The 12501-nt window shown below is 40.7% G+C and overlaps 1 protein-coding gene across 1 annotated transcript in view; it reads right to left on the bottom strand.

Moving 5' to 3' along the window:
* Positions 1 to 4252: 4252 nt before the first annotated feature.
* Positions 4253 to 12501, bottom strand: part of LOC104164744 (alpha-synuclein-like) — a 43812-nt gene continuing 35563 nt past the window's right edge. Inside the window, exons 2-3 of the mRNA XM_009704177.1 lie at positions 5879 to 5968; positions 4253 to 4874 (exon numbers count right to left, since the gene is read on the bottom strand). Of these exons, the coding sequence (XP_009702479.1) occupies positions 4842 to 4874; positions 5879 to 5968 (123 nt within the window). The 3' untranslated portion in view covers positions 4253 to 4841. The remainder of the gene's footprint in view (positions 4875 to 5878; positions 5969 to 12501) is intronic.

The following is a 12501-nucleotide window of genomic DNA, read 5'->3' on the forward strand; positions in this document are numbered from 1 at the left end:
AAAAAAGCACACTTGTAAATCTCAGGCCTTCACCTTTTCCACAGAAATATGCCCTATAGATGTATCAGATGCTGATAGACTCTGACCTATTCAGAGATGTGAATATTAATGGAAAATGCTGAAAACCCACTTTTATGCTTCCACTGGAAGAAGCATTTTCAAAACATTTCTTCTAACATAGAAATCTCATCTGACCTAGTTTCCTACCCTGTTTGTTACCTCCTGGTTGTCTCATCTGAGGTTCCACCTCCTGTTTCTCCATCTGCCAGCTTTTTTTAGATCAGAGGAATCTTCTGAGTTACACATTAAATGTCAGGCAGGCTTGAGAAAAGTTGTTTATGTCTACATTTAAACAGATTATATTTTCCATTAAAAATGCAGCATGGAGACGCTAAAGGCCAAGATCTCATTTGCCTTTGGTTACCATAACTCAAGAGCAAGTCTGCTTATGTACAAACTGATGCTATTAGTTTAGACCTGTGTATATCCAAGCAGAATGATGACACCCTATGACAACCATTATCAGTGTCTTTTCCAGTAATATTAAAAACCTCAAGCTGAGGGACAAAAAGTATGAGATAATTTAGTAAAAGTCACTGGATGCCTTCTGTGGACTGAAATCAAACCCAAACCCAGTATCAGGGAACCATCTATCTTCTCCCACTTACCTCCTGTGCTACACCACAGCAGAACACAGATTCAGTCTGCACTAATTACCTGAAGGAGTAATTACCTCTAAGGTTGCAACACCTAAGGGCAACTACTCCATTCAAACCCAGCACTTGAGGTATGCTGCACCATGCAGTATTTACAGTACGGTATTTTGCCAGCATATGAGACCACAGTGCTGCTGAAAAATCCTGGTGAGTACTTAGCTGTGAGATTTTACGGTAATCTTTGTTTTTCTGCCACATATTCTGCAGAGGGACCTTGATCATCTGATCTCTGCCATCTCCAAGTTCCCCGCAGACTTGAGAGGCACCAGGAATCACCCCCACAAGTCAACGAAAAGACTCCCTTTATTTTCAGCGAGTCAGGGATCAGAGCCCTGGAGCATCACCTCCACCGCACAACATCTATCTGACAAAAAATACCACACAGCCAGCGCCTTAGAAAACTGTATAAACAAGGGTTTCAGCAGTTATTTTCTCCCTAAAAAGCATACAGAAAAGAACTGGAAACTCATCATGTCAGTACAGACTGCCACACGTAATTTATATGAGAAGATCACATGTATACTGGAGCTATGGGTGTCCTAAAACACCCATGTGAAGCCAGCAGGAAAAATCTTTCCACATATTTCGGTGAACTTTGGATCAAATCTGAGGCAATTAAGTACTTCTACTTGGTATATTAAGATTTATATGAACATGTGTAGGCAGCCATTCTGTACCTGTCTTCCATTGTGCTCCTGGAATAATTTCAGCCATTAACTGGACAGCCCTGAATCTTCGAGTCTCCCAGCTCTTGGAGACAAAGGTCTCTACTCCAAGTTTGCTGCAGGCAGTTGACCCGCTGTCCACGTCAGATGCTTCCAATATGAGGATCACTGAGCCTAGACTGCCCACGCTATGAAAGCCAGGATGAGTAAAATCTGTGCTTTGGGGAGAGATGCAGGCATGTTACTTTTCATCAAGTGTAGGACACTGTAATTTACCTTAACTCGCCTACAACTGTCTCATGGGAATAAGAGAAAGTCTCGGTGGAGGAGGGCATCATTTCTTGCCTTATCCCTCAAACACAATGACTTGGAAGTCACTATACGAAAGGCATGTAACACAAGTATTAACACTATGATTTACAGTAATAAAAACATTATTACAATGTGTCTAATTAGGAACCATTATAAGACCAATTAAAGCTGTCAAAATAGAACAAAAAAGCAACATGTGTTTTTTCCCTGGAGGACTGGGATACGGTGAGACTCATTATTAACTTGTAATTTGAGAACAGAAGATTGCTTTCGGTTCAAGTTGAAATCTAAGCTCTTAAGGAAAAGAGGGGCTCTGAGGTATATTCCTCTCCAGCAGGCATTGCTTAAGCAAATATATCACAACAGCAGAAGCGTTTTTTAATACCCAGGGCAGATATTTAAAAAACAAATAAACCTGAATACAGCCGTATCTATTTAGTTCAGCTTTAGCATCCAACACAACTCTGACATTTGCAATCCGCATATCAGTATTCATCTCACTGCAGGAAATGAGACAAAATGGCATTTAGTTTACCTGGAAAGGATGGTCAGACAGCCCTTAAGGAATCTAATTAAAATGCAGCTTATTACCAGAGCAGTGCATCACACTGTGCTGCCATAGTAACCAGGGGTCCCATGGACTGTTGGGGCCATCTGAGGGCATGTTTGCAAAAGGCACAAGAACTAAACTGATCTCCTATGGTACATTTTAAATGACCTGAAAACTCTGAATAATTTGCTGATGTTCAACCTACAAAAGAAAAGAATTAACTTCTACATGCTCAGACCATGGGCCAGTCTCAGGAGTCAGTTTATTCTTATTACTGGTTTTTATGACATACTGCTCCCCACAGCTTATTTAAGAAGTGCACAACTTACTTGCAACATGTGAGCAACCAGTTTAACTTGATTTCCTAATAGAGAAACAATAGAGCAATCAACACCTATGGGCTGTGGAAGAGAAGATGAACACCAGAAATAGGTATTCTACTTAGGCTGCTATTTGCAGTGCTACTTCCTGAAGCATCAGGCATCTGACTGCTCCAAGGTGTTGCTTTTGGTGGATGAGTCCCTGCTAGCACCCCAGGGAAAAAAACCAAACAACAAAAAAACCAACAACAAAAACCCACCAAAAAACCAACACACTACAGCACTGGGCTTTTCTTCCTGAATCCTTCTACTGGAACAGAAAGATCCTTAAACAACATTAACATTTATAAAAGCAGTATCTTACATTGTGCCCTGTCCTGATATTAATTTTCCATGGACACAATCAATAGATTTGCCACTGAGACATTAAGGTGAATTTTAACAGTAGAGATAGCCAGGTCAAGAGATTCTTTTGACACACCACCTGTGAAGGAGACTGCAAATTGTTAGTGGGTTATTGCATGTTATCATGAAAGATTTCTGCAAAAGAGCATAGGACTTTAGGCTCCATCAAGCAATTTAAGTATTGATGAAAATACCCATAAGTTGTTTGAAATGATCAAAAGGATTTTTAATTGCTTTGAAAGAAGAGCTTGATAGCAATTCTTCTGAAATAAGTGAAATTCCTTAGAAATACAGGGTTGGGACTGGGGGGATGACATGGGAAACTGAAGAACCAGTTTTCTAAGCACTGTGAACTCAATATGCTCATGTGATTTTGGCTCACAGTACTACACCATCAACTCCCACTGTAAATAAGCTGGGATGGGTACATATCTGGAAAGATCTATTCCACATTGGGCGTGCTAATACAAGGGAGGTTGCAGAAAGCTAGAAAGGAGCTTAACTCAAGAACAAGTTGGAGAGCTCAGCCTCCACGGTTTTGGGTCTCTTTTTGCACACACCAGTGACACGCATTCTGTGGTTGTGCCTAAGTTTCCCCATTTACAAAACCAGACAATGGTATTTACCTGTTTTAAGATCCATGCCCCGGAACACTGGAAAGACCAGCTGTAAGGGGAGCTCAAAACCCTACTCGGGATTAGAAAACCTTAAACAAAAAGACACTGTATCATTCAGGTTAGAGGCAACACTCGATCCAAAATAACAGATAATAAAAACATGAGAGAAGTAAAAACATTCACATTTAAATCTTTTTACTATATGGGAAAGTATCCAGGCAACATAATAACTAAAATTACCATGTCAAAAACAGACAATAGACTGTACTTTTGTTAAATGGGACTTTATACAAGACAAATTGATTGCAACTAATCCATCACTCTTCTGTATAGCCCAGCACTTTGAAATCATAATTCTTCAAAGGGCCTCACGATTTCCTGATAATCTGCTGCAGCCTGTTATTAATGGCTTCGCTCACTCTCAGGTTCTCCTTACAACAGAAAGGTTACTAGCAATACCAATGAACCCATTTTGTCAACAGTTTACTCCAGCTGAGGTACCAGCCCTGCCACTCTTATCCTTCACCCTGCTTTTCGTATAGACTGGGTTTCCGTTTGCTGGTTTCGTTCCTCCAGCTCCTTCACAGGAAGCAGCACAGACCAAATGCTCTAAACAGGGGCTTTTGGAGAGCAAAGAAGGTGTTATAAGTCATCACTAATTTAGAAGTTCATTTTTAATGGGTTACATTTTATTCGCTTCAGTTGAACACCATTATTTACAGACACAAGTTAATAAAACACATCACAAAACAATAAAATTTCAACAGCTAATATTTATAGGTGCATAGTTCATGCTCAGTTACTTTTTTATAATACATACACATATATATAAAGCTCTCACAATAAGTCATCTCTGCACAGAAAGAATAGTCATAGGAAACAAATAAAAATTGTATCATAAACAATATCAAGTTACTGACAGCCTATCAACAAAACATGTACAGAGTTAGAAATAAGCAGTAGACACTTAGGTGTTTTTATTTAACACTCTCTTTTTTAACTTTTAAACTTGAAGCCACAATATCCACAGCACAACAATGACCCTGCCAACCAGCTTTCGTTTCAGCAGAAGGGAAATGCTGAAACAAGGTGGATGCAGTCACAGATACTCCAATCATTGCTGATGGAAGACTTCAAATACACCGTAAAAACTGTAAAAAAATTTTACGACTGGGCACATTGGAACTCAGCACTTGTACAGGACGGGACGTCTTTAGTAGTTAGATTTCAGGAGACAGAAAGAAAGGAAAGGACTCTCATGCTTCGGGTTCATAGTCTTGATACTCTTCCTAATAAGGAGAGCAGAAATCAGCACCAATAGTATTTTAGATAAATACATCCTACTTTCACTGCTTGTTCTAAGTCATAGTGGATTCAATGGCAAAACAGTACGGATTTTCATGTGATCAGGATTTTGCCATTTATTATTTTGTCACATCTTCCAGATTACTATAGTTTACAAGCTATAGCATTTACAAGAGAATTAAGCTTTTACAATGATTAACACATCATTCAGCTGATGTTGCCAGGAACTCAGGAGGTCACCCACAGCAATTCGCTTGGAGAGGGAGGAGGACTGCCTCTGGGCTGAACAGCACACCAGGTGCTGCAGGTACCCATACGAGTCAGTAAATCATTTAAATGTGTTTAACTACGGGTACCTGAGCAGTCCCCATAATTTCAGTGACACTCAAGGCATTAGTGATCAAGAGCACCTTTAAGTCTTTCACTAGCCTAAATGTTTTATACCTCTCATTTTCGGCTTAATTATCTGCGCTACTGTAAAACTGCCACTCCAACTACCAAGGCATCTTGCCAGACATTGTAGTAATATTTTAGATAGCAGGTTCATAAAAACAACAAAATAATTTACTCTCATAATTGCATTAACTTCAGTGTATAATAACGAATTATCGTGTTTTACAAAGGAGGATGCTTTGATAAGCAGCCAAGCTACTAAAACAATCTATGAAGAAGCAGTTTTCCCCGTGTTCCTTATCAAACATAAGAAAGAGGTACAAGTTGACTGTGGATTACTCAAAAACCCAGGCACAAGTGTTTCAAAACACACACAGTATTTTCCCGTTAAACTTCCTTACTATTGAGAAAGCACTGGATTTTCTGATTCCCAGCACTATACCTCTGGGAGATCTTGGTCAAAGAGACCGCGTTTATGCTGTGCCCTTGCAGGTCACAGCATCAGCCCATGACCAGCTAATGTAACTCCAGCAGGCAGCCCCCTCCTGTGCCCTTCTCCTCCGCGCAGGCACAGCAAATACCATGAGAAATTTACCTCTGGAGGCATTTCGTAAGCCTCGTTCTCAGGATCCACAGGAACATCTGTATTATTCACCATCCCCTCCTGCAGGAAGCCTTCTTCATTCTACATTTAAAACAGGGAAAGAAAAGCGAGAGACTGTAACTGCTTGCCTCGTCATTTACGCCAAAGCCTGTCTTTGCTCCCCATCAGTGGTTGACCTCTTGGCCTGTCCTTTGGTTGCAGGATGTTGCCAGGGGTTGCGAGCAGCTAGAAGACATCAGTTCCAGAGAGATCTTCTGCATGTTCCACAGGGGTATCCATGGGAATGACTACTATCATCTTTCTGAATAGCTAATGTGCTGATATCCCATTTCTCACTTGCCATGGACAGGCCAAGAATTCAATCTGAACAAAAGAACAGTATCACCCCCAACTTGCTGAATATCTTTGGAAAAATATTTTAATCACACAGAAAAAGCTTTGGTCAAATCATGAAGCAAACCAAAACAAGTTTTTTTGCTCCTTAAGAAACTGATTTGGGAAACAGAGTCCCACACAAATTGTTTAAGAAGGTTATCACATTAATTTCCATTTAACTACTTATGGTAATACAGTCACAGGCATGTAAATGCAGTCGAAAAAGCAGGCCAAAAGAATTATGTAGTATCAAGACACACAAGTGAAATAGTAATTATATATATTTTTATGTTAATAATTCAATTATATATTTCAATGTTATAGACACATCAATCCTCTCATAAATCATTGTTTATTTTATAGTTTTAGCCTTTTCACAATACATTTCAAAGTAGCCAAGAAAGGGAGAACTATTATAACTCAGACTACCACATCCTGTTTTTTTCCTTCAGTTCTAGAACCTAATTGCATTGGGAAAAGCTTTTTTCCAACAGGTCACACCTCTATATGCTTTCTTATGTCAACCAGCATATTACTCTATGCAGTATATGATGCATAGTACTACCTGATATCCAGCTCCTTACACTTTTTTCTGGCCATCTGTTATTGACCATTATAGAAGCTCTTCTATTTTACATATAGCAATTTTCATAAGAGCCTCTTGGAATTAACGGTATTGCAATTGTGTAAGGAATAACTTGCTGAGTAAGATTACTTCAGTGTTGTCCTGGAACTATAGATACCTATTTACAAGCTGAAACAACCACAAATTATAGAGGCAAAAAAAAACATTCCAATTGGGCCTGTTTCTGTAGTAGTTGTTACTATGGAAGTTGACAGAGAAGAAACATGAGTTTTGCAAGAACAAAGACTGCTGGAGTTCATCCTGAACTGTAATAAAATTGGTATGAAAGCAGGCAGAATAGCTCAGTGGAACTGCTGTGACTGTGTTGATTTATACCAGTTGCCAATCTAGACAGAAGTGCACTAAAAAGCAATTACAGACACTCAGGAAGAAATTAACTTAAAAAAGCCCCTGCAGGCTGGTAGTGTAGACAGAAATACAAAGTTAAGTAAGTCACAAACCAGACTGAGGTAATTCTTCAGAGGCTGCAATTTATAGGATAGTGATGCTAAATTAAATTTAGGTTATAGATAAAATGAGGGTAAGAGAAGCTAAACCTGAAACTCACCTCTGCAAGTTTAACACAGAAAATGATATGCAAAAGAGGTGGCACTAAACCCTCTTTACCTTCACACAGTATTTATTGCGCTTCTGCTGTTCACCGTTTGCCACGGATCTGCTCCCTCTGTGGTTTAACCAGGTGACCTCAGTCATACTACTCAGTTCCTCCCTTGCTGCACCTCTGCATGCACAAAGTGTGACTTGATCTGCCAGATACAAATCCTCTTCTTCCTTGGTTCTGTCACCTTTTCTGGCACTGATGCACGTGCATGTACACACGTTTTTCCACCCTCAAAGTCCATGACGTGCAGAATTTATTTCCATAATGTGGATTCTTTTCTCTAGCTCTTACTTCGGACTTTAAAAGGTCTGGCACAAAGATACCTGGTCCCATTCCTTCTCAGTGGGGCCTGATACGCTTTTTCCTTTAAGCAGTCCAGTCCGTGTGGAGTCGATGCCTGCTATTCTGCCCAGCTGCCTCCACGCATGTGCCTACTATCAGTTAACACCCCGCGCTGCTCTATGGCATAGGTAACATGCACAAATTCCAAAAGTCAAGGGACACTGATGAATAAGGTTGCTGATATCTCTATTTAGGCCTGTGTCATCCAGAAGAACTAATAATTTCGGGTGTTCAACATGACAGGTAACTTTTCAAGCATGAAATTATCAGAAAAACTGGGCCCAATTACAGTTCTGCCTCGGTTTATCAAAACACTTGAGCCCCTAAAATTATTTGATGTGCAATATTTAATTACCCTAGCTTCTAAACAAATTTTTAGAAGTATTTATGCCTATTCACTTTTATGAGAAGTAGTATCAATCCCTACGAGCTTTGCTGGAAATAGCTATAATAATACGTGAGATGCAAATTTCAAAGCTGTTACCGTGCACTTGATCTAACGTATCAGCTCTAAGGACGCACGGCTCCAGTTTACTGCTCTCCTGTTTAATCCAAAGGAGCACTGAATTTCTGCTTCCCCCATCACTAAGGAAGAGCTTCAGCTCACAATCCGTACATCAGGTAAACTGTGCCCAAAATCAGCCTTGAGGTTGCATGAGGAACAAAGCATGCAGCTTAATGTTATCTGTAGCAGGAAAACAGGTGGCAAGAGAAACTGCCAGGACTATTAGTAACAATGAAGAAAAAGATTTGCCAACCGAATTTCAAAGAAGAGCTTCAAAGCTCATATGCTGTTGGTTTGTTAGGAACCTCTGCCATGGGTCTGGGCTGTCCATCAGGATTACAGAGATAAAATGCCTAAAAAAGGCTGAATGTATCATCCTCCCAAGTTCCTTCAGCGAGTTCAGGATGGAGGACCCTCTACAGCTTCAGATAAAACAATCAGCAGCACTAGTAAAATACAACATCAATCACAACACTGATATTTTTTCAAATGAAGCAAATCATAAGCCATACCAAACCGTGAAGAGATCTCTTTGCCTGGGAAAGGCTTATCATCTTTGCCCAGCTGAACACAGTACCACAGCCACCACCATTCATTTTGAAGTCACTGCAGTTCAGATGAGAATGACATTACACGGGGTCACATCTGTTACATTTAAATGTAGAGCATAGCTGACCACATCATTTTTCATGGTGGCTCTCTGCTTCTGATGTACCATCCTTCTGAAAGCGGGATATCACAAAAGTAAACGACTCCCAGTCACAGAGCCATCCAAGGTACACCTTCTATCATTATTTACCTCCTTTAAAACAAAGAAATGCAATTTTACATTCTCATGATCAATAATGCCATATCCTAACTCAGTTCTGGAAGAGGAAAAACACCCAATAGACCACTCCTTGTCTTAGTATGAAAGGCACATTTTCCTCTCGAAGTTGCCACCTCTATTCTTAAACCATATGGAAGGGTGTTTCCAGAGGGAAAGCTTTTTATTAGAAGATCTGGAAAGTGAAACAAAAGCTTCTCAGAGATGAAGTCAGTTTTTAAGTGGGGAGCATGAGCTCTTTTGCAGGGAAAACACTTTAAAAAGGGAAAGTTACAGCTCGTGCAATAAACAAGGTGGTAAAAGAATGGCAAGGTGAGGACATCTGCTTGTCCTCTGAGGATTCCCTTAAGAAAAAAAACAACTGCCCACCTCTATCTCGGTTTGAAGCACGGTCACGCTGGCTAAGACTCATATTTCTACATCTCCAGAGAGCCTTGTGCCCTCAGACCCCACAATATGGAAAGCAGGTTTTTGTGGCTCCCCAGAGCCGGGCACCCATGCTGCCCTTCCCCGGTACCAGTTTGTGCTCTCAGCACTCCTGCCCACCTTGACAAAGCTTTGTGACTATCAGACAGACCCACGTCTTACCAGGCCACCTCGCAAACTCACCCACGCCTTCCCTGGGAACGAAGGACTAGGGTGTATGCCCTCCCTCCTAAAGCGTGCTGTGCTCTCATTTTGTCGAGCGACTTGCGTCATTTTTATAAACAAAGGGAAGACAGTGTCCCATCATTGTAAAGTGGTACATTTGCATGCCCCAGTTCTGACTCAAGGAACAAGCACAGAATAACTGGTATACAAGAGCAGCAAAAATAAGCTGCTAAGTAGAACTTATTTGCTGCAACTGCTCCAAAATGTTGACTCCTCCTTTACTATGGGAATGAATCCTGCTAAGCTGTGCATGTGACAGTGTGAAATGACGCACTTTTGCAATGAAATAGTAATCAAACTAATTAAAAAGTCTTTCTGAAGATCTGACCCTGTTTAAATTATAGAGTATTTGCCAAAACTTCAGGTCTGTTCCTTTTACCTGGAAAACATCACCAAATGGGTTTCTCTTATCTCAGTGTTTTTGCTGAAAATCGTAGCCCATACTTTGCCTTCACCCTCTTTCCCACCTCATAATACTCTTGGAAGAGAAAAAACACTGTTTAAGATCCCTTACACATGGAAAACAGACCAAGTGGTCTGCTCATGGTACCACACCTATGTCGTACCACATGGCAAAATGGTCACCTTCAGGAGTGTGCATTCAGTCCCCTCGGTGATGTGTCTCTGAACGCCAAGTTATTGCCAACAGAAATAGCTTATTTTATCTCAAGTCACAGACAAAAGCAACCATTGTAATTTAGCAGCTGACCTAAGCACTGTAATTCACTATCTCTCTGGCTAGTAACGCATTTTTTCTTTCCATTATGAATGCTGAAGGAGTCTTACAGTCATGTAATTCTCACGATTACTGGAGACAAACTCCTTCTGGAGTGATTCCATATTCAGAGATAAATAAACGAGGCTACCAAAGTGTCAGCTCTTAAAACGTTTATGCTGGCAAGAGATGACAACCCTGGCAGTCACTTCCACTCATCACAGGGGTCAGAAGGCACCGCCAGAGATGGTCCAGTCCAACGGCCCAGCTCAGAGCAGGGTCACCTACAGCAGGTTGCTCAGGGTTGTGCCTGGTTGGGTTTTGACCATCATCATCCTCACGGATGGGGACTACACAGTCTTGCTGGATAACCTGGTCCAGTGACTACCTTAGCAGTGAAAAAGCTTTTTCTTCCATTCAAATGGAGTTTCCTCCACTTCAATCAGTGCACACTGCCTCCTGCCATTTCACTGGGCACCGCTGAAGAGCCTGGTTCAATCTCCTTTACCACCATCAGGTATTTATACACATTGATAAGCTCCCCCCATAACCTTGTAGCTCTTGCTACAAGCTGAATGGCAATTTGCTGTGCCGATTAGCTTAAAGTTCCCGTTTTCAAAGAAAATCATTTGTATTATTTCTTCTCCACCAAATATCAGGATACTTAGGGGCGGGATAATAGACCTAAATGAACAAATAACTGTCTTTTCCATTTGGTAACTTATTTTTCACAAGTGTTTTGACCATAAAGGCCAACTTACCCGATAAGAGAAAAATCCTCAGACAAAACAGCAAGTTCCCAACAACGTGCAAAACAAGGATATGCTAAAATGGCCTCAGTTTATTTACTTTTCTAGTCCTAAGGTATTTAATATGTGGAACTGACTGGTTATAACTAGGCTGCCAGGTCAGCTTAGGATGCCCTACAGCTCCTGCTCACTCATTGCAATAGTCAGTCCCTCCAGGCCTCAGCTGTGAATGCCAAAGCATTAACAGCAGTCTAGTCATGTTACTCTGGAGATAGAGAGGAGATATATCTGTGCACTAGCTAGAAAGAAGTTGTTTTAATTACCCCCTAAGCTAAACACCTAAGTGAAGGAAATGATGAGAAAGAATCATGTGTGAAGGAAACTAGCTGTTCCAGTGCACAACTCATTTAGAGTACCAATAATGAAATGGGACTACTGCCCTCCTCCTTAAATGGAGAGGGGAAGTGAAGAAGAGACATTTAATTAAACAAATAACCGCCAGTGCAACAGCACAAGTCCAATGAAAGGCTAACTAGTGCCTGCAAGTGCTACAGGCTGCATTTTCATTCATGTTTTTATGTCCTTCAGTTGGCAATGACAAAAGTTGATAAAGACTGAGGCCTATGGAGAGAGGAACAAATGTGAAGACTCTCTAAGTGTCTGTGGTTACAGGTCCATCTTGGTGTCTATGAACAGCTGGAAATACTTGCTGTTCACAACAATTTATGAACTGTTGTAAACTCCTAGAAAAACAAATTTTAGTACAACATAGGTTGTGTATATTTGTTTCCTTCATTTAAAATCCTCTGTTTAGTATTACTTGTAAAGATGAGATGTACTCAGTTCAGAGTACAACAGGAACATTTCTGTGAGCAATCAACTTCCCTCAAGCTCAGATTCATGTTTTGCGTTAACCAGGCTGCTAAAGTACCTAATTAGAGCCGCTGGTATGTTGTTGTTTGCTGTTGAATGGATGTGGATTACATGGAGAACCCACCCATTGCCCAGGTCAGATCAGTAGGCCATACAAGTTCTAAAGTGATGGATATGTGCATTAGTTACAGGTGACTTAAAATAGCAGGTTGAAGGGGCTGAGCCAATGTGCCATCAGTAATGCATGTAAGTGCATCCAGAAGACAGTCCTTTCAGCTTCATCCTTTTCAGCTTCCCAAATCTGTGGTGACATTGAAAACTTCACAGGTAG

The sequence above is a fragment of the Cariama cristata genome, unplaced genomic scaffold, assembly GCF_000690535.1.
Source record: "Cariama cristata isolate BGI_N322 unplaced genomic scaffold, ASM69053v1 scaffold607, whole genome shotgun sequence".
In the NCBI taxonomy this organism is placed as follows: Eukaryota; Metazoa; Chordata; class Aves; order Cariamiformes; family Cariamidae; genus Cariama; species Cariama cristata.